This window comes from Lygodium microphyllum, chromosome 11 (genome assembly GCF_053477565.2).
Source record: "Lygodium microphyllum isolate KBCC chromosome 11, Lygodium_microphyllum_v1.1.10, whole genome shotgun sequence".
NCBI lineage: Eukaryota > Viridiplantae > Streptophyta > Polypodiopsida > Schizaeales > Lygodiaceae > Lygodium > Lygodium microphyllum.
This window is the reverse complement of record NC_141145.1, coordinates 155,261,204-155,283,125: the sequence shown is the minus strand read 5'-3', so window position 1 is coordinate 155,283,125 and position 21,922 is coordinate 155,261,204. Positions and strand designations below refer to the sequence as shown.

The following is a 21,922-nucleotide window of genomic DNA, read 5'->3' as shown; positions in this document are numbered from 1 at the left end:
GTGATCTTTATCTAATGAAGAGAAGGTCATTGATGGAGAGGTTTCATTAGAGAGAAGGTCCATGTCAAAACAAATGACTTCTCCATCAATGAACTTCTCTCCAATGAAGTGATTGTGTAAACATTGGACCAAGTCAACCTCTCCATCAATGACCTCTCTAATGAAGTGATCATGCACTTCTATGTGTTTTGTCCTAGCATGGTAGATTGGGTTCTTTGCTAACATAATGCTGCTAATGTTGTCACAATATATGATGACTCCACCATCAATTTCAATCTCATGTCACATAAAACCAATCTTAGACATGTCTGCTCACATGTTGCCAATGCAATACCTCGATACTCAGCTTCTGTACTTGATAAAACAACTATAGGTTTCTTTTTTCTGCTCCAACTTATCATGCCTGATTCAAATGAAAATGCATAACCATTGGTGGATCTCCTATCCATAAAATGACCTTCCCAGTCTGCATCAGTATACCCAACTAAGGCAGGATTTATTCCCTTCTCATAGAACAAGCCATATCCAGCTGTCTTCTTCACATACCATAGAACTCTCCTCACTGCATCCAAATGTGATTTACATGGTCTTTGCATAAATTGGCTAATCAATCCAACATCATAACTCAAATCTGGCCTTGTAATGGTTAATAGATAAGACTACCAACCATCTTTCTAAACATAGCAACATATTGCCCATCATCAATCATTTTGATGTTCTGATCCAAGGGAGTATCCACTGGCTTATATCTTGTCATGCCATACTTCTCCAACATCTCTAAGGAATATTGTCTTTGTACCAACCAAATACCATGAGGTGTATCAATGACCTCAATGCCCAAAAAATATCTCAACAGACCAAGTTCCTTTATGTCAAATTCCTTATGAAGACCATGCTTAACTTCAGCAATCTCCCTCTCAAATGTACCTATAATAATGAGGTCATTAACATAGATGACAATCACAACCATACCATCCTTTGTATGTCTCACATAGAGTGAGTAATCAGCCATACTTTGTTGAAATCCCATGTTGCACAAGAATCTACTAATCCTCTCACACCAAGCTCTTGGTGCTTGCTTCAGTCCATACAATGCCTTCTTCAACTTGCATACACAATGCAGGTATTTAGGATTCACATACCCTTCAGGCTGATCCATGTACACTTCCTCTTCTAAATTCCCATTCAAGAATGCATTTTTCACATCCATTTGATACAATTTCCAACCATACATAGAAGCCAATTTCACTGTAGTCATCTTTGCCACTGGATTGAATGTCTCCTCATAATCCAATCCATATGTTTGTGCATAACCCTTTGCAACTAGCCTTGCTTTATACCTTTTTAGAGAACCATCCAATTTGCACTTGACTTTGTATACCCATTTGCAACCAATTGATTTCTTTCCATGAGGTAATTGCACTAAATCCCAAGTCTTGTTTTTCTTCAATGCATCCATCTCCTCATCCATAGCTTGTCTCCATTGTTTGCTTTCCACAGCTTCCTCAAAGCAAGTAGAATCCACATGCTGTACATAAGAAACCATATAAGCATAATGCATCTTCATGAACCCATTATATGTCAATCTATCAACATGATATCTAATTCTTTCTAGTCTCCTCAGTTGAGGTGCACTACTTGGAGTCTCAACTGCTCTTGCATGTGGTGGCACATATTTTCCTGCACTTCTAGCACCCAGAGTTTTATCATAAGGAATGCCATACTCATCATTGATAGATTCATCCTCTGAACTTTCAGCCTTAGGCATCTTGCCTTTTGCAATTTCCACACTCTTTTGTGAACTCCTCAACCTGCCACTCCATGGACTATAGCTGCCACTACTTTCTGCATTCTACTGAGGTCCAGACATATCTTCTAAGTGCTAATTTCCAAGCTTACCATTTGCTGAAATTTTATTCCCATGAGATCATCATCACTACTCTCATAAGAATCCAAGTCCACTACAATCTTGGGCTTGTACCATGATTCATTCTCACTGAATCTGACATACCTGCTGATGTAAACTTCCTTAGTCACTGGATCATAGCATTTGTAACCCTTCTTCTCATCATGATATCCAAGAAAGATGCATTTTATAGCCTTTGGCTCCATCTTCTTCCTCAAATCATCAGGAACATGAACATAACAAACACATCCAAAAACCCTAAAGTAGGCAACAGTGGGTGTCCTACCATACATCTTTTCATATGGTGATACATGATGAGTCAATGATGTAGGTATTCTATTCATGATATGTACTACAATATGCACTGCCTCTGCCCAATATGTCAATGGCATATTCATTTGGTTCATCATTGCCCTAGCAATCTCTATAATGATACGGTTCTTCCTTTCTGCCACACCATTCTGCTGAGGTGTGTACCTACATGTCACCTATCTTTTGATTCCATGATCTCTCAAAAAATCTAAAAATTCATAGGACATGTACTATCCTCCATTATCAGACCTCAAGCATTTTATGTTACAACCAAACTGTTTTTCAACCATAGCTCTAAACTCCAAAAATCTTTCAAAGGCTTCACTTTTATGCTGCATGAAATACACCCAAGTCATTCTGCTAAAGTCATCAATAAAAGTGATATAAAACCTGTATCTTCCACTCAATGAGACATTCTGACATGAATCCCAAATACTAGAATGCACCATTTCCAAAGGATAACTGTTGACATGTACAGAGTCAAGGAAGATATAACTTAAGCAAGGATCCAATGCCTCATATCAAGAAGGCATATAGAGATCCAATGCAAAACTTTCCTGTCCTTTCCAGTCCAATCCTTTTATGCCTTCTTTTTCTCTTCCATGGGCTCCTCAAGAAGATCTAGACATGCATCATCACCTGTAATGAGGTCCCAAAGACCTCTCTCTGTCAGAAAGTTCTCCATCGTGTATGACCAAACACTATAGTTGTCCATGGTCAATTTTTCTCCAACAATCTGGGTAATTTGAGCTATGTTTGACAGTTTAATGGCTACAATTTTAGAAAACTAGCAATATGTGATGTCCCAATCAAGCATTCAACAACATGAACCAATCCACTGTCTCAAATGGTCAATCTGAGACCAAAAATGCACCAAAATAGCCCGAAAAATTCATGTAAATTCCCTTCCAAGAGAATGGCTACTATACATGAGCTCAAATGCTATCATATATATTCACACATGATGCCCATACATCATACATTAGTTGTCCAGCAAGAAACATCCAAAACGGTGCTCATGTGATCTAAAAAGCATCAAAATACAAGCTTAAAATCGACCAATTTCCTTGTTGTTTTTCTACAATTTTTGTGCCAACAATGAAGTCACAGTCAAGCTAAAGCTACACAAATTTTTATGGGATTTTTTTGCCTCCAAAATGGCACCCAAAAATGACATAAAATCGGCCTTCTATGCCTCCAAAGCACCTAGTTTAACTTTGCAACAATGTGAAATCTCCAACTGTGAACCAATTACATTTTCAGTTCAAAGAGATGTAGCTTCATGGTGCGCTCTTTCTATGACCTCCATATCAAGTCACAACATCAGTTTTTGATTTGCAATGGCTTCACCAACATTTCATTTACCTCTTCCATTCCATCTCATTTTCACACTACAAGAGCTTTACACATAGGGGGAAAAACCAATGTTCTTTCATCAAAGGCATTGTGTTCATTTTGAAGTTTACAGTGAGCCGCACTTCTTCGGGGTGTGTGGAGAGCCTTAACCAAGTAGTCAATGCCTACAATATAGCCCTTAACTCCTCCATTAATCAATTCGCAGCCAACTACTCAGATCTCAAGATTGCCTATTTTGACATATACATGGGTTTATTGTACATAACCAAGGACCCACAAGCAAATGGATTTACTGAGACAAGCAGGGCATGCTGTGGGACTAGAACAATGGAGACAATCATTCTGTGCAACAAATGCTCTCTGGGAACCTGCAATAATGCATCCGAGTATGTGTTCTTTGACAGTGTGCATCTATCACAGGCTGCAAATGAGATCTTGGCCATGAGATCTTGGCCAACAACCTCCTTCTCACATACTAGTCACTTAATTTTGCAAACACTACTCTCTCATCATGAAATAGCTGCAAAGATGACACACTTCCTCCACACACCCTCCCTGGAGCTTCCAGCAATCCCCCCGGATAACAGCCGTAGAGCTCCCTTTTTGTTTCAGCATGAAGATGGCCCCCTCTCTAACAATTATGATCCCGCAGAGACTACTATTGATGCCCTGACATTCCTCGAACATCAAAATGGCACCCCCTCTATGTAGTTGCAGCAAGCACCGCACCTACTCTCTCTCTTCCCCTTTTTTCACACCCCTATATCTAGCCTTCTTAGTTGTGTTAGCCTCTCAACTCAATTCCCACTTTAGAACAACTTTCATGAAGAAGTAGTTATGCTTATGTGCTCTGCTTTGTTCCACATGGCATGCCCTGCTCTATTTCATGTGACACACCCTTCTTAGCTGGATCTCTGAGATTTTGAAAGCTAGAGCTTGAAACTTCTTTGGAGCTCTAGGAATTCTGTCTCTATGGCCATGCCATCCTACGGGGATTTGGATAGACAAATACAACAGATGTTGAAGTGCAAGAGTAGGAAGTCAAGGTCCTTCGTTACCAAGCTCGGGCCATTCTTGCTACTAAAGAATGGAATGTGCAACCTATCAAGTGTTCTATAATAGTCTGTGGTGACATTCATGGGAAATTTCACGCTCTGATACCAAATGAAAAAACTTCAAGTAGAGGAAGACCAAGATGGATCAAGTAGAGGTCTTGAGCTACATGCTCTTCTTTCCTTCATTATTCTTCTCATTCTATCTTCTCTTCAATCTTTTTTTACAAGTCTTTTACACAAACTTAATACAACCATGGATAAAGCTTAGGCTTTTTTCATTATTTCTCAATAGATTGAAGTGCTGAGTCAAGTACCTTCAAGAGCAAAACAGGGTAAAACATGGACTTTACAGGACACTCTAGGGTATTTATACATCCTTACAGGTACTAACTTCATTATTGAAGTACAAGTGCAGGTACTACAGGGTGCCCACAGGTCCTAGTTAGCCTCCTACAAGGTTTGGTAGCCATTTGGAACCACCATTTTACCCTTACAGGTGGAAACATGGCATTAACATGTTGAAACAAGGTACAGGCCCGGACAGACTCAAAGATTGAATTACAAAATTTTTTGTCCAAAACCTATTATGATGTTCTATAGCTCATTCTAAAGAGCGCATTGTTGGCTTCGATCTGAATCAAAAAGTTTGGGAATCAAAGCTTCTTAGCTCAAGTTATAGCCAATTTTTTGACAATGAGTACTATAGGAATACACTATTATGGCAGGGCATAAAAGCAAAAATAAGGCCTAAGATGAGTATGCTCAGCAAGTCAGAGATTCTATACTGTATAATATACCCCAAGAGAGCTTTGAAGATCCTCAAGTGCATGGAGAAATCAGTGCACTTAACAATACCATGTGTGAACATGAAAATAGGCATGCCTAACGTCATATGAAGCTATTATCAAGAGTGGAGCAAATGGTCTTGTCTACTAGTCAAACGAAGTCTCCCATTAAGAAGTTAGTACCCAAACAAAGGCTTCCATTGACAAGTTAATAGAATCTAATGCTCAAATAATGGCTCAATTCTCCCAATGGATGTAAATGCAAATGGGACTGAAAGAAGCAAAGAAAAAAGATTATTCAAACAATGAACCCTCAGTCCCACTTCAACCACCTAACCAAAATGGTCAAGGTCATGGAATCATTGGACGAAGGGGTATCCCAAATATCCAATATGAAGTAGGTCAGATTTCACAAAGACATGATGACTATTTGGGCAATTTGAATGGTACCAACTCCCAAGCTTTTGGGCTGAATACCCAACTTCCTAGAGGTCCTTTACCAATGTGAAGGTTTCATACTGGTTCTTAGCTCCCTATTGGGAGAGTTCCATCTTATTTTGGGGGCTCAACGCCTAATACTCATGACCAATCCATTTTGGGATGGCAACCCTTCCATGAAAGAGAGCTAAAAGATAAGATCATCTTGGCCAAGGTCAATGGTCAATCATCTTCACCATCTGACCTAGAGCAATGGATTTCCAAATTGGAATTGTACTTTGATATATTCCCTAGAACTGATGATATGAAGATTCATTTTTCTTCCTTGCATTTGGAGAGATTTGCACATACTTGGTGGAGGTATATTAAAAAGGAAAACATACTTGTAGAGAATTGGGAAGCTTTCAAGACACTTATGGCTGAGGTCTTTGTCTCTCCTCTTGTTGAGAAAGAGAAATTGGCAAGGAGATGGTATGGTCTAGAGCAAAGAGGCCTAAGTGTAAGGGAGTATACCAACCAATTCCTCAATTTTACCTTGTATGTAGAGAGCATTAGTGATGATGCTAAACTCCACAAGTACATGTATGGTTTAGAGCCATCCTTATTAACTGATGTCATGGTGCAAAACCCTACCACTCTTTTCAATGCTATTGAACTTGCAGAGCGCTATGGAAGGAAATATAGAAGGGAGTCTTCATTTTAACCTAGTTATGCACAGCCAAGGATTGTTTTCAAACAGGGATAAGTTGGCAATTTTTATGGCAGCAATCATGCACCAAATGGGGGCTTAAGAGTGCCGACTTATCCACCATTCAATGCTTCAAGACCTCAAAGTAATTTTAGGATAGCAACTAGTCCTAGATTTGACTTCAAACAAGGGGACAACAAGCCTAAATCTATTTCAACCAATATGAATCCCAAGTCTATTCCTATGGACATCTATAACGAAAGAAAGGAAAAAGTTTTATACTTCAAATGTGGGAAAAAGTATACACCTGATCATGCCACAAAGTGTGTATACAAAAATCCAAAAGCCAAGGTTCATAGTATGTTAGTCTTTGAGGATTCTAAATATTATATTGATGAGGCTAATGCAATTGCACCTAATGTTGAAAATGATGATCTTGAGGAAGAAGTTGGGCAAAAGTACTTTTATGATTCACTCTTATCCTTTTGATCTACGTGGGAGTGTTCCTTTTGACCCACGTAGGACTCATGATGAGCCACTTGTTGCCACTAGTTGTTCCATTTCCATGTATGCTTGGACAGGTTCTAAGAGCCCTAATACACTCTATATGAAGGATAGCATTCATGGAAAGGCTGTGTTTATTTTGATAGATAGTGGTAGTATACACAATTTTGTGAATAAGTCCATTATGGACAAGCTGAATTGTCTTCCCACTGACTCATAGCAGCCCATAAGAGTTCAAGTCACCAATGGTGAAGAAGAAATTAGCACACAAATATGCCCACAGGTTTCTTTACAGCTAATTGCAAACTTTGAAGCAAAAGTAAACTTGATTACTTTGGAAATGGGGCCCATAGATATTGTACTCGGTTGTGATTGGTTAATGAAATTAGGCAAAATCACTATGGATTTCTCACAGCTATTTATGGAGTTTGTCTTTGATGGACATCTCATCCATTTACAGGGAATTCCTAATAGATCAGATTTTCAACTTATCACCATTCAATAACTCAAAAAGGAGTACAAGAGGCACTCATAGATATTTTTTTTAATACTTGAATAAAGAGATTGAAGATCAGTCCATAAATTCAGCAAGTCATCTAGCCTTGAAAGCTCTTCTTGAGGAGTACATGGACTTGTTTGAAGTGCCTACTTCATTGAGAGCAATGGATCACCCCATTGATTTGGAGCCCAATTCAAAACCAATCAATAAGCCACCCTACAAATTGTCCAAGTGTGAGCGAGAAGAAGTAGCCAAGAAAATCAAGGAGCTTCTTGAGATGGGATTCATTGAATCTAGTTCTTCACCCTATGCATTTTCAATCCTATTAATAAAAAAGAAAGATAGATCTTTCAGGATGTGTATTAACTACATGGATCTTAACAAGATCACATTGAAGAACAGGTATCCAATACCCAGGATTGATGATTTTCTTGATGAGCTAAGGGGGCTACATTCTTTACAAAGATTGACTTGAGATCAGGGTATCATCAAATCCACATGCGAGAGGGTGATGAGATCAAGACTGCCTTTAGGACTGATCAAGGGCTTTGTCATTTCTTGGTGATGCCATTTGGGCTTACAAATGCTCCATTTACCTTCCAAAGTCTAATGAACAAGATTTTGCAGTCTTTCCCCTTTTAGTTTGTCTTGGTCTTCTTTGATGGCATTCTAATTTATAGTAAGACCCTTTAGGACCATTTATCACACATGAGGAAGGTTTTTTATGTATTGAGATATCACAGACTTTTTGCTAAGGAGAAAAAAATGCTCTTTCATATAGACTGAAGTGGAATACTTGGGACATATTGTCAATGAAAAAGGGATCCAAGCTGACCCCAAGAAGGTATAGTGTATTAAAGATTGGCCAACACCTACTATTACTACTTCACTTAGAGGACTTATTGGTCTATCTTCATTTTATCGCCGATTCATCAAGCATTATGCGGCTATTGCAGCTGAAGAAGGAAGCTTTCTTTTGGGATGCTCTTACTAATAGTAGCTTCAACTAGTTAAAGAAACTCCTTACTTATGCTGCTATTCTAGTATGCCCAAATTTTTCGAAGGAGTTTACCATACAGTGTGATGCTAGTGGCCAAGGCATTGGGGTTGTTTTGTTATAGGAGCATGGATTGATTGCCTTTGAAAGCTGTTAACCCCAACACGAAGAAAGCAAAAGGAAGTGGAAAAGACGCAGGGCAAAGGCGGAAAAAATGTAGCCCGATTGAAGAAAGAAAGGGAGAAAAGGCCAAAAGCGCAAGGGCAACCTTAAAAGTCCAAGGCAAAGGCAAAAGGGGAAAGACGCATTTTAAAATAAAAAGGCGCACCCTGAAATCTTATAAAAGAGCGCCGGGCTCTCACCCGTGCAATTTGTAAATGTAGACGGGCGGTGGACAGGAAGCTAGGAAGATAGAAGGACAATGGGAAAAAGGGCCTAGGCTACGGCCGGCCATGTAAAAAAGGAGAAAAGGGAATGACCGCCCAAAAGGGATTTAGGGTTTTGTATATAAAGTTGAAAAGTGAATGAGAAGCTCATTCTTGTGTGTGGCCAAAAGTAGCTCTCCTCTTCTTCTTCTTCTTCTTGTTCTTGCTTGCTTGAGCTTGTGCTTGAGAGAGGGAGTGTGAGAGTGTGAGGGAATGAGTGTGTGAGGGTGAGGGACCGAGGAGAAGAAGCTCTCTATCGTCTCCTCTCTTCTTCTCTTCTCTTCTCTTCTCTTGTCTTGCTCGCGGCAATGGAGCTTGGAGCGTGGAGCTTGAGGATGGAGCTTGCTTGAAGCTTGCACTTGGATCGTGGAGCTACCGGAGTGCGCGGGAGAGGAGGTAACTCGAACGGCATCAAGGTAAGCTCACTACACCCGTAGATATGGATGGCGCATCGGTTATGTGAGAGGTAGCCATTAGTGCTCGGCTTGGAACGCTTGAAACAATAAGCGGTCCGTGGGTCTTGGCGGTTGAGTGAAAGCTCCCACAAAAGCCGTAAGCTTACAAATAAAGAAATGGCTATGAATGTTTATGACCAAGAGATGTTGGCTACCTTGCATGCAATAAAGAAATGGCACCATTATTTGTATGGTAGCTGCTTCAAAGTTCAAAGTGATCACAGGGTCCTTAAGTATTTCCTCACTCATTCCAATCTGACTCCTAAGTAGCGTAGGTGGGTAGCTACACTGCAAAATTATGATTTTGACATCACTCATACGAGGGCCAAAGACAATATAGTGGCTAATTCTCTTTCTTGTATGTGGACTTGCAAAGTTTCAGCAATGATTGAGCTACATAGTGATTGGATTGAAGAACTACATGAGGCTTATCTTTTGGATGAAGACCTTAGCCATATTTTTTAGAAATTACAGCAAGGTCTCATGGAAGATAACTCACATTATTAGCTTCAAAATGGCCTCATCTGATTAAATGGCAAGAGTGTCATTCCCTATATTTCTTCTTTTACACGAAAAAGTATGGAGGAGTTGCATTCTTTGCCTTTAGCTGGACACCTTAGAGTTTTCAAAACCTATGATAAGATTAGCAAAAGCTTCTATTGGAAAGGACTGTGGAAAGACGTCAAAGACTTCATCATGAAGTGTATCCCTTGTTAGTAGAATAAGGACATCACCCATAAGCCAAGTGGTTTGTTGCATCCGTTACCCATTCCTATAGGCAAGTGGACACGCATTACCATTGACTTCATTACTGGTTTGCATACTACCAAAAAGGGATGGAATAGTATATATGTGGTGGTGGATAGACTCACCAAGATAGCCCATTTCATTCCAACCAAGAGCCAATTTAGGCACGACAACAAACATTATCCTTCTTAAGCATGTATTTGAAAACATCCATCTTTATTTAGGCAAATTAGGTGTTGCTTTGTTGCAAGTGAAACCATCACATGGCTTGAAGGTGTTATTGGAATATAAAGAAGGATAAACTAGTTTTACTATAAATATTACATTACTTATAATTTCAAGTGAGTCTATAAGTTGCGATTCTTTATAAAATATATTCTAATGCATGTTTTATCGTGCATGGTTACTTGATGTTGTTTCTGTTGTTAGATTTAATGGTGTTTTCAACAAATGCTTACTCCAAACTTTGGTTATTATCTTAAATCTTAAACTCGCTAGAGGTTGTAAAGGAAGTTTTCCCCAAAGGTTGTGATGCTAAGATGTGTAGAACACTTGCCTGTGTTGTTGATCATCTTAACTCTTTTCCATTTGTTTGTTTCTTTGAATGGCTATTCATAGAGAATGCCTTTGTGGGTGATACATACTATGCTTCTTTATGGTTTCTCCTATATGAATCTATAGTCTTATTATCCCACTCAAATAGGGTACATACATGTTGAATACCATGAGTGTCTCATGACCTCTGCTACTTGGTTATGTTACACCAATTCAATATGGTTATCCATCTTATCTTACACTCTCCTCCACATTTCTCCTCACAAATAGGTGATGGTTCTTGTTTGCATTATTTGTAGCGTTTCCTAGGTTTTTCTTTGTGTCTGACATTGTTTCTTGAATAGAAGATATGCATGCCATGTGTATTGTGATATGTGTGAAAGATCTTGTTTTAAAGCCCTTTAAGCATTATTTCATACAACGACATAGTAGTGTTGATTATTTGTAGCACTTCCTAGTAGCTTCATTTAGCTTTAAATCATTCTTTCAAAAACATGCATGGGTGCAAATATGTTATGGTATATGTGGCACGAAGGAGAATGTACATTCATTATGCTTCACATTCCCTTGGACATTTTTCCATTACATGGCAACTATTTCTATCACATAAGGTGCTTTTTGGTGTTCGAATTGTCTTTGAGATCTTCTTCCCAAGAGGTTTTAAGAGAATGTGAGGTTTAATTGGCATGTTCAACATCAAACACAAATCTTTTTATTGTAAATTTCCCTTTTTGGTTAAGCATACATGTAGTAATATTTCAATTGTCTTTGAGGTTGCTTTGTTTGAAAATGTGTGTAGATATATCTACCATAAAATGGATAAGGGTAACATTATGTTTACTTATTTTAAAAGATATCTTGTTTGAATGAAATTTCGAGTCTTGGACCTAGCAATGTAGATCTTTGGATATTATAGTAAACATCTCCTAAAAGTTGGAGGTTTGTTATGATTGCCACATGAGGCTTGGTAGTAATAGCCTTAGAGCTAAGTCATGCACAAGTCCATAATTGTGTCATTTTATTGAGTGATTAGTTGGACATGCACAAGTCCATAATGATGAGACAAATGCATTTGTGACTACCATTGAAACTTGAGGATGTTGAAGAGGAAGTTGGGCAAGAATAGTTTTATGATCCTGCTAACACTTTTCCTTTTGATTCGAGTGGTAGTATTCCTTTTGATCCAGGAGGGATTCTTGATGAGCCACATGCTGCCACTAATTATTCCATCTCCATGGATGCTTGGATAGGTTCTAAGTGCCCTAATACACTTCATATGGGGTAATATTAATCGAAATGATGTGTTTATCCTAATAGATAGTGGCAATACACACAACTTTGTGAATAAGTCACTTGTAGACAAATTCAATTGTCTTTCCACTAATTTACAATAGCCTATAAGAGTTCAAATAGCAAGTGGTGAAGAAGAAATCAACACTCAAATATGCCCATAGGCTTCCTTACAGTGGTGGCTGAAACTTATGAAGCAAAGGTAAACCCGATTACTTTGGAAATGGGACCCATAGATGTTGTACTTGGATGTGATTTGATAATGACCTTAGGAAAGATTACTATGGATTTCTCACAGTTGTATATGGAGTTTGTTTTAATGGGTAGCCTATCCATTTATAGGGAATCTCTAGTAAATTTGAATTTTAGCTTATCACGATTCAATAACTCAAGAAGGAGTACAAGAAGTGCTCATAAATTTTGTCTTACACCTGAATAAAGAGGTTGAAGATCAATCTAAAAATTCAGCAGATCATCTAGCTTTGAAAGCTCTTCTTGAGGAGTACATGGATTTGTTTAAAGTACCTATTTCATTACCTCCTAAGAGAGTAGTGGATCACCCTATCGATTTGGAGCTAAACCTCAAAGCCAATTAATAAGACACCCTATAGATTGTCTAAGTGTGAGAGCATGAAGAAGTAGCCAAGCAAATCAAGGAGCTTCTAGAGATGGGGTTTTCATTGTATCTTAATCAGCGTGTCCCATGTCCTTGCTCTCAATGCAAGCTGGCAATTAGACGAAAACATTGATTGTCTATAGAACACGTACGACGATTGGCGAGTTTCAATCTGAGATCATTAATCAGGCGATTGCGGATTTTCAGCAAACGGTAAGAAAAGTTAATATCAATCATGCATTATACTCGCAAGCTAATTGAATACCATATACAATAAGATTGGGTCTCGTTGGCAAATTTTCTATCCAAGGAGGTGATATCTCATCCCAAGGAGGAGTGCACCCTTTGCGGCCAATTAGAAGAGTACGTGGGTGTGCAATGGATGAAGTGCAGGAGCCAATCCACCACTTGCAAGGCCAATCTATACCGTCAATGCATAAGGAGATAGGCAACCTTCCAGACCTACCTATAATCTTGGAGCCTAAGATGGAGGCAATGATCAATGCATTGATTCCCATGGATGTCAAGACTTCTGATCCGCTTAGAGAGGAAGCATCCATACCATTATATGATGGGTGCCGAGTATCTCACCTGAAGACACTGCTTGCACTCTTAAGTGTGCAAGCAAATACGGGTGGAGCGATAAAAGTGTGATCGAGTTGTTTAGGTACCTTATACATATGCTTCGTTGATTTTTTTTCGGCACTATTATTACAAACATTTGTGCTTTTTCAAGGTGTTTATTTTTTTCAGGTTATTGAAATATCATATATTACCACCTGCAAATACCATGCTTGAGTCTCGTGATGATGCACAACATGTTTTACGAAAGCTTGGCATGGACTACAATAACATCCATGTATGTATCAATGATTGCATACTGTTTCGAGGAGAATACGAGACTATGGAGACATGTCCAAAGTGTGGTGCTCACAGGTATCCACAGGACTTGCAAGGGCAAACCATCCCTCAAAAATTTCTCAGACACTTTCCGCTTATCCCCTGGATAAACCATATGTTTCATATGTTCGGCATGGTGAGCTTGACAACGTGCCATGTGCAGAATAGGTCCACGGACGCGATGGTCGGCGGTCAGCCAATATTCGAGCCATTCTCATGTGGACGATGCATGACTTTCCGGGATTCGGAGAGTGCTCAGGTGAACAGGCATCCGTTCTCGTTGGTAATATCTATATTTTATCTCGTTCAAGCAAGTATTCACTGGGTTGTGGTATTGGAACATGTCTGATTATCTCAAGTTATCATGCGTGTCCATTGTGTGGGCCACATTTAGACTCCCGAAGGTCACGAACCATGAAGAAGATGGTATATCAAGGACACGCTGCTTTCTTGCCAGAGAATCATGAACTCAGGGAAGGCTTCCTTGGACGACCTCCAACACGTATGAATGCCGCAAGCTGGTACGTGCTGAAAATGGTCCATGCGGAATCACATCCAAACGGAATGCGGCGATTCTCAGTTTTCTACGAGTTGCCATATTGGACCCACTTATAGGTCAACCACTTGTTAGATCCCATGCATATTTTCAAGAATGTGGGCAGCTTGCTATGGGACCACATCACAGGAAAGAGAGACACTATAGGGGCACGAATGGATTTGAAGGAGGTAGGTAAGATGGAGGCGCTTTGGCCGCAGTCGAGTGCTGATGGTCGCGTGCAACTTCCTCGTGCTCCTTGGGTTTTGTCCACTAAAGAAGAGCGCATTGTGAAGCAAGTAATCAAGTCTATCCGCACTCCGACGGATATGATGCATTCTCTCAGATCCGTATTTTCTAAAGACGACCAATTATCAAGGCTAAAATCCCATGACTGGCATAAGATATGTCAGGTTTGTACTCGAATGGATTGTAATTGGCATGCGCATTTTGCTATTTGGAGTGTAGCCATTATTCATAATGCTTTCTCATTTGTGGCAGTTTGTACTAACGATCGCGATCGCAGGATGTCTTACTCCAGAAATACGTGGGGCCATTTACAGGTTATCGACTTTGATGCAATGGATCTCATAGAAGGAGATTAAGACGTCCTCTATTGAATCCGCGAGGCGGGGAGCAGTGGAGATGGTCTGTCTCTTTGAGAAATACCTGCCCACCAGCATGCTCATGATACAAATCCACCTTCTTGTGCATCTTGTAGATGAAGTGGAGATGCTAGACCTGCGAGAGTATATGATCAAAGTGATGTTCTGAGCATAGATGAAGATAATATGCAAATAGAGGGGTCGATATTGCAAGGGGTGGAGGCCATCGAAAGCTTGGAGCTAGCATCGGCTAACAATGATGGAAATACAGGAGTCCAAGAATTCTTTGAGAACGAGGTGGACTCAACCTTTTGTGGTGACATGTCTATCGACCTTCCAATGTATGCGGAGTTGTGTCAAGAGATTGACATGGGACCATAGGATACTTCATACTTGGAGCATCCACTTACTCAATTCGTTGACCAATCGCTTATAAGGGTACATAAGATATGCATTTTAAGTGAGTTTTTTTTAAAGGATTTATATTACTGTACTTTGTATGATTTAAATTGATTATTCTAACATCATTTTTTGTTTGTGCAGGTGACATTTTCAGGGTGAATCAAGGTGAGGAGTTACAAGATATCTTCACACGCATGTATCGAGACCAGATCGCGAGATTCAGAGATATGGCAGACCAGGAGCTATCTCGGTCTTCATCAGGGCGCTCTGCTAGATCTACTTCAGCGCGATCGGATGCTTCAGCTTCGAGCAGACGAGCTCAACGCTCCAGACTTGGGCCAGAGGGAGAGAGTGCTTCGAGGTCAGGGGGATACTGTAGAGATACGGATGCAGTGAGCCCACGGTCGACACGGGATACAGGTGCGACTCCTCGCTCTCATGGCCCTTCCAGGGAGCGTGACTCAGGCTCATGTGGATGTTGTGGAGGCACGGACGCAGTGTCTCTGTTTCATCGTTCAGCTAGAGTTGCATCACCTTAGGGATTTGTCACACTTGTGGGGACGTCTACTCCAGTTACTCCGAATTTTGCTCAACCGTCAGCACAGGTGTGCCCCCTATGGGTGCCACTCCGAGAGATATTACCCCGGTTGGTACACTGGATGCACAGGGGTCTCCTGGATATGCCCAGGAGCGTGGACGCAGATGGGAGAGGACCCATCTTAGGCAAACTCCAGGGGGATATCGATATCTAGTCGATGGTAGGTCAGGAGCCATCATCATGAATGATGAGGGGAGTGGGGTGATGGCTTGCATGAGAGAGTTGTGCCAACAAGTTTTTCGGCACAACGTCTTAGATCATTGGAAGAACATACCGGAGGGGAGCAAGGACTACATAGTAGCATCCTTGCATGAGAAGTTTCCGATTCCAGCCTCAATAGATAGATTCTCTCAGGGCTAGATGATGGATTGTATGCGTGCATATATGTCACACAGACGATCCGACGCATGCAAGGCAATCAAGAGTGGGGCTGCAAAGCCCGAGTAGTTAGATGCAGACGACTGGCGCCGATTGAGGGAGGAGGCTACAGATTCTCCAAGACGTTGGAGTCAGCAGCGTGAGGCGGCGAGGACACGACTTGAGGCCGGAGTGGTCCATCATCTTGGGAGTGGCGACCACAGGACATATTTGGAGGACTTTGTAAGTTTTTCTTTTGTTTTGCTTGTTTATTTTTTTGCAATATCCTTTATACTGACAATCATGTTTCTAACAGTTAGCATTTTGTTTTCTTTGTAGCACTCCATTACAAATCGCGATCCGACTGGCCTTGAGACCCGATATACAGAGAGGCACGGTCTCACTTCATTGATCGACCGATTGTATAGATGCGGCGGCCCTATAAGTCACTCATCTTTCTTGTCCGTAGTTACCATGTTTAATTAGAATACATTATTGTATGGTGGACTGATGTGTTTTTTTTTTTGCAGAGTCGGTTCGATGCTCCTTTGCGGCGGCGGAACAAGCTTTCGGAGGGCGAGGATATGTCGCTCGCCCTTGGATCCCTAGAGCTCACACACCTTTATTTTTGAGTCGCCTGATCTATGTAGACATTTTCTATGTATTAGTGATATCTTATCATGATTGTACCAATCGCTTATTATGCGATCATGTATTTATTTCATGTATCAATGTTATGATTTCAGTATACATTGTTTTTGTTTGCAAGCGCATTGTACACAGTGCAGAAACTATTTTGTATGGCTCTAATAAAGTATACAGTGCTATATGTGGTAGGGCAGCTTGTTGCCCTGCCACAAATTTTTTCCCCCTGTTACCGTCGCTATTAGCGTCACAAATTTTACTGCTCGCGTCGTTATTGGCATCGTTATTTACATCGCAAACCATCGCTATCAGCGTCGGTATTGGCATCGGTATGCAACGCTGATACCGACGCTGATAGTGATTTGCGACGCTGATACCGACACTGATAGTGACGGTGATACTGACTATTCTATGGCCTCGCCAATAATGACACTTTTTACGACGACGGGGATAAATTTTGTTATTTGCATTTTCGTCGCTTTTAACGTCGATATAAGGCCTATATTTTGTAGTGAATGTGATGCTAGTGGTCGTGGCATAAAGGCTTTTTTGTTACATGAGCATGGAGTTATTACCTTTGAAAGTCACAAGCTTACGAATAAGGAAATGGCTATGAATGTCGATGACTAAGAGATGTTGGCTATTTTACATGTGATAAAGAAATAGCACCATTACTTATATGACACCCTGTTTAGAGTTCAAAGTGATCATAGGGTCCTAAAGTTATTCCTCACTTAGTCACATCTCACTCCTAAGCAGTGTAGGTGGGTAGCTACTCTACAAAATTATGATTTTGATACCACTCATATGAGGGGCAAAGATGATATAGTAGCCAATTTTCTTTTCTGCATGTGGGCATGCAAAGTTTCAGCTATGATTGAGCTACATAGTGATTAGATTGAAGAATTATAGGAAGCCTATCTTTTGGATGATGAGCTCAACCAATTATAGTAAGGTCTCATGGAGAAAAACTCACATTATTAGCTTAAAAATGGCCTAATTTGGTTAAATGGCAAGATTGTTATTCCCTCTATTTCTTCTTTCATATGAAAAATCATGGAGGAGTTGCATTCTTTATCTTTAACTAGACATTTTTGAGTTTTCAAAATTTATGATAAGATTAGCAAAAGTTTTTATTGAAAAGGACTATGGAAAGATGTTAAGGACTTTATTATGAAATGTATGCCTTGTCACAATAGAGTAATGACAAAACCCATAAGCCAGGTGGTTTGTTGCAACCATTACTTATTCCTGAGGGCAAGTGAATGCACGTTACCATGGACTTCATTACTGGTTTACATGCTACCAAAAGGGGATGGAATAGTATTTATGTGGTAGTAAATAGACTCACCAAGGCAACCCACTTTATTCCTACCAAGACACAATTCACTACTTCACAGGTGGCTGATTAGTTTATGGAGCAGATCTTTAGATTACATGGATTACCACTGATAATTGTATATGATAGAGATTCAAAGTTCATGAGTAACTTTTGGCAGGTAGTATTTAGCTCCATGGGCACTAATTTGGCTCCTTCCACAACCTATTATCCATAGACTAATGGCTAGACAAAAAGGGTAAATAAGTGGTTGGAGACTTACCTTTGCCATTTCTATCATGATGTGCAATATGTGTGGGATTCTTAGTTACATTTGGCTGAGTTTACTTATAATAACTCCACTCATGCTAGTATTGAAGTTTCACCCTTTGAGGCTATGTATGGTTATAAGATGCCCTTACCCACAATAATTTTCAATGAGAAAATCAATCTTCATGGGAAATAAGAATTGAAAAGAATGCATACCTTTCTTTAGCAGTGTAAGATGAATCTTAAGAAGGCCCAAGATCAAACGAAGATGTATGTAGATGAGAAGAGACGACTTTTAGAGTTCCAACAAGGAGAATTAGTTTTGTTGAAAATGCCAAAGTTTCATTACTCTACCTTGAAGGATGGATCCAATAATAAACTTGCTCATAGGTTTTATAGACCCTACAGGAACTTGAAGCGCATTGGAGACTTGGCTACTAATATTCATAATGTATTCCATGCTAATCAACTCAAGCCCTTCTATGGTATTCTTGGGGATACAGTTGATGAGCTGCCACCTGTAGATGAAGAAGATCTTATTTAGTACATTCCTGAGGCGATCATAGGTTAGCGTGAAAAGAAGCTTCGCTCTCGTTCTATCATTGAATATTTGATTAGATAGAGAGGTTTACTACTGAAAAAGCTTCTTGGAGGCTCAAATCTATATTCGACGAGTTTTCTTATTTATGCGACGCATTAGTGGTTGAACCATAACTATAGTGGAGCCAATTATGGATCAATTAGGGTTTTGATAGTAGTCTATTTTAGAACAGCTTTTATTTTGCCAAATTTTTAGAAATACATCACCTATATCAAAGTACTCTTCAAAAGTTACATTTTAACATGTGGTATGCTTCATTTGGACACTTCTACCAAAAGTTATGGCAGATTTTGTTCAGTAAGATTTGTTTTTTACAGCAAGTCGTCCTCTCATTCTTGAGCTTATTTCTTAAAGACTTATAGGCTCCAAACTCTTTTGAAGACATTGGGATAATGTATACAACTAAGGCTTAACTTTATGCCTTTATTTCAATCAATATATCTTCAATCTTACATTCATTTCCATACTATGTATAGCTGAAATTAGAGTAGTACTCTATTTCATCCATCATTTCCAACCATTGTAAGTTGTTTTTGTGGGCAAAAACCTTTGGGAATGGATGGATTGTAAGAAGCTAGGAAGAAGATATATTCTAGTGTGGAATTATTAATAATACATTATGATACTGACATAGGTATAAAAGAGGTATGACATGTAAATTTTCACATCTTTGAAACATTAATACATTTACTGTCTCTTACCTCACCTTCTTATTCACAATTTCTATGGCTTCTCTCTCTTCTTTCTTAGCTTTCTAGTCTTTCTCTTTACTTGCCACTCTTTTTTCTCTCCTCTGCTCTTCTTTTTCTCACCTCTCGGTTTTCTTCTTGACGAGTTGGGGGCAAGGAGTTGTCGACCTAGGGTGGGGCCAGTGGAGCAGCTAGTTACGTGGTGCCTCTTGAGTAGAAGTTCATGATATTGAACAGTATGGGGGCAAACAAAGGAAAAAAGCTCTTTACGTCACATGGAAAAACGTCAAAAAGTTCTTGTTTATGGCCACATGTTGCGGAGGTGAACTTCGATAACATTGAGAAGCGAACTCCCAAGTCCCGTGACATCAAGAATGTTTTGGACCTGCGCGTGGCCAGGTTCTTAGATGATATTGCAAACGAATCACCGTAGTTTAGGTTTTTACTGTCAGAGTCAAAGTGATTGTTGGGCACTAAGGGTGGGTTATTAGGCTAACGTTGAAGTTGAGAGAGCGAAGAAGCATCGCGTGCATCGTCGACTGTTTGTCCCGTTGCTTTCTGTCTTTCTCCTTCTCTCTTTCAGGCGCCTTCTTTGTCTCGTCTCTGGACGCTCTCTGAAGCTCTTGGCTATGGTCGCAGCTTCCAGATCCACAGTTTCACTTGCCACCGCACAGTAAACCCCTCTGCCCGTCTGCGTGAGTTTGCGCGCGTGCGCTTGTCTGTAGTTTCATTTTAAAATCCGCTAAGCAATCTCTGTTGTTTCTCTGGTTAGGCTTTGCCCGCATGTATGATCCGTCGCCGGCTTGTCCAGACGCGTCCTTGACGAGAGCGGGGATATAAAGGTTTACTTTCATTCGGCTGTCTCTAGGGTTTTGTAAATCTGTGCCAGGATGTAGCTTGCTTAACGCTCGCATTCGCTGCACCAGATTCAACCTCTTGGCGGACATCCAATGGCTTCTTCCGGCAGGAGCTCTGAAGATAACACCTCTGGTGACAATGACGGCTCGCTTCTGATGAAGATGGGCCGCAAAGATGCTGAAGAGCTTTCGCGAAGCCTTCAGAAAACTCTGAATCTGGACAAAAGGCATGCATTTTGGGAAACTCAGCCGGTTGGGCAGTATAAAGACAAGGACAAGGAGCTGGATGAAGGCCCCATCGACCCCCCGCAGGATGTGTCGGAAGTGAGGCAAGAGCCATATAATCTGCCCAAGGGGTTTGAGTGGTGCACCTGTGACATAAACTGTGATGAGGCTGCTGCTGAAATCTACACCCTATTGTGTAACAACTATGTTGAGGACGACGAAAACATGTTTAGGTTTAATTATTCCAAAGAGTTTCTGAGGTGGGCGCTACGGCCCCCTGGGTATTTTGCAAGTTGGCACATTGGAGTTCGAGTGCAATCTACAAAGAAGCTCGTTGCTTTCATCACAGGAGTGCCTGCACGCATCAGGGTGCGTGACCAGGTTGTCTTGATGGCGGAAATCAATTTCTTGTGTGTTCACAAGAAGTTGAGATCCAAGAGACTGGCTCCTGTTCTTATCAAGGAAGTTACTAGGAGAGTTCACTTGGAGAACATATGGCAGGCTGTGTACACTGCTGGTGTTGTCCTTCCTACCCCTATTGTTACCTGTCAGTACTGGCATCGGTCTTTGAACCCCAAAAAACTTATTGACGTAGGTTTCTCAAGACTTGGGGCCCGAATGACAATGAGCAGAACCATCAAGCTTTACCGTCTGCCTGATACAACAGTAACTCCTGGTTTCAGATCCATGGAAAGGCACGATGTGCCAGCAGTCAGATGCCTCCTACAGAATTACCTATCTTGCTTTGTGGTTTCTCCAGATTTATCTGAGAAAGATGTGGAGTATTGGTTGCTGCCGGTAGAAAATGTTATAAGTAGCTTTGTGGTTGAGGATCCTGACTCTCGAGAGATCACGGATTTCTGCAGCTTCTATACTCTTCCATCAACTATCCTGGGCAACAAGAATTACACAGATCTGAAGGCTGCTTACTCTTATTACAATGTAACAACAAAAACTCCTCTCCTCCAGCTCATGAATGATGCATTGATTGTTGCGAAGCGCAGTAACTATGATGTTTTCAATGCCTTGGATATTATGGACAATCAGTCTTTCCTGAAGGAGCTGAAGTTTGGGCCAGGTGATGGGCATCTTCACTATTACTTGTACAACTATCGCTTAAGAGGTGCAATGGTGCCTTCAGAGTTGGGCCTGGTACTACTGTAGTGATAGTTCAATTTTGATTCAAATGCGAGCGGTTTGCTTTTGACTTTTCTAACACATAATAAAGTCATCAAGTGTTTGGATTGGTAGCTCTAAACAACTTGTTATGATTGCTTTTTGAACACTCTTTA

The 21,922-nt window shown here is 40.4% G+C and overlaps 2 protein-coding genes across 2 annotated transcripts in view; both read left to right on the top strand.

Moving 5' to 3' along the window:
• Positions 1–19,981, top strand: part of LOC148029562 (uncharacterized) — a 45,050-nt gene extending 25,069 nt beyond the window's left edge. The window contains exon 4 of the mRNA XM_087688571.1: positions 19,871–19,981. Coding sequence (XP_087544697.1) covers positions 19,871–19,981 — 111 coding nt within the window. The remainder of the gene's footprint in view (positions 1–19,870) is intronic.
• Positions 19,982–20,034: 53 nt separating this feature from the next.
• Positions 20,035–21,835, top strand: NMT1 (myristoyl-CoA:protein N-myristoyltransferase). The gene is made up of 3 exons (XM_087688429.1): positions 20,035–20,221; positions 20,321–20,390; positions 20,475–21,835. The coding sequence occupies exon 3, from the start codon at positions 20,499–20,501 to the stop codon at positions 21,792–21,794; it is 1,296 nt and encodes a 431-aa protein (XP_087544555.1). The 5' UTR covers positions 20,035–20,221; positions 20,321–20,390; positions 20,475–20,498; the 3' UTR covers positions 21,795–21,835.
• The last annotated feature ends 87 nt before the right edge of the window (positions 21,836–21,922 follow it).

Coding starts and splice junctions, on each gene's coding strand:
- NMT1 (XM_087688429.1), top strand. CDS start 20,499: ATGGCTTCTTCCGGCAGGAGCTCTGAAGATAACACCTCTGGTGACAAT.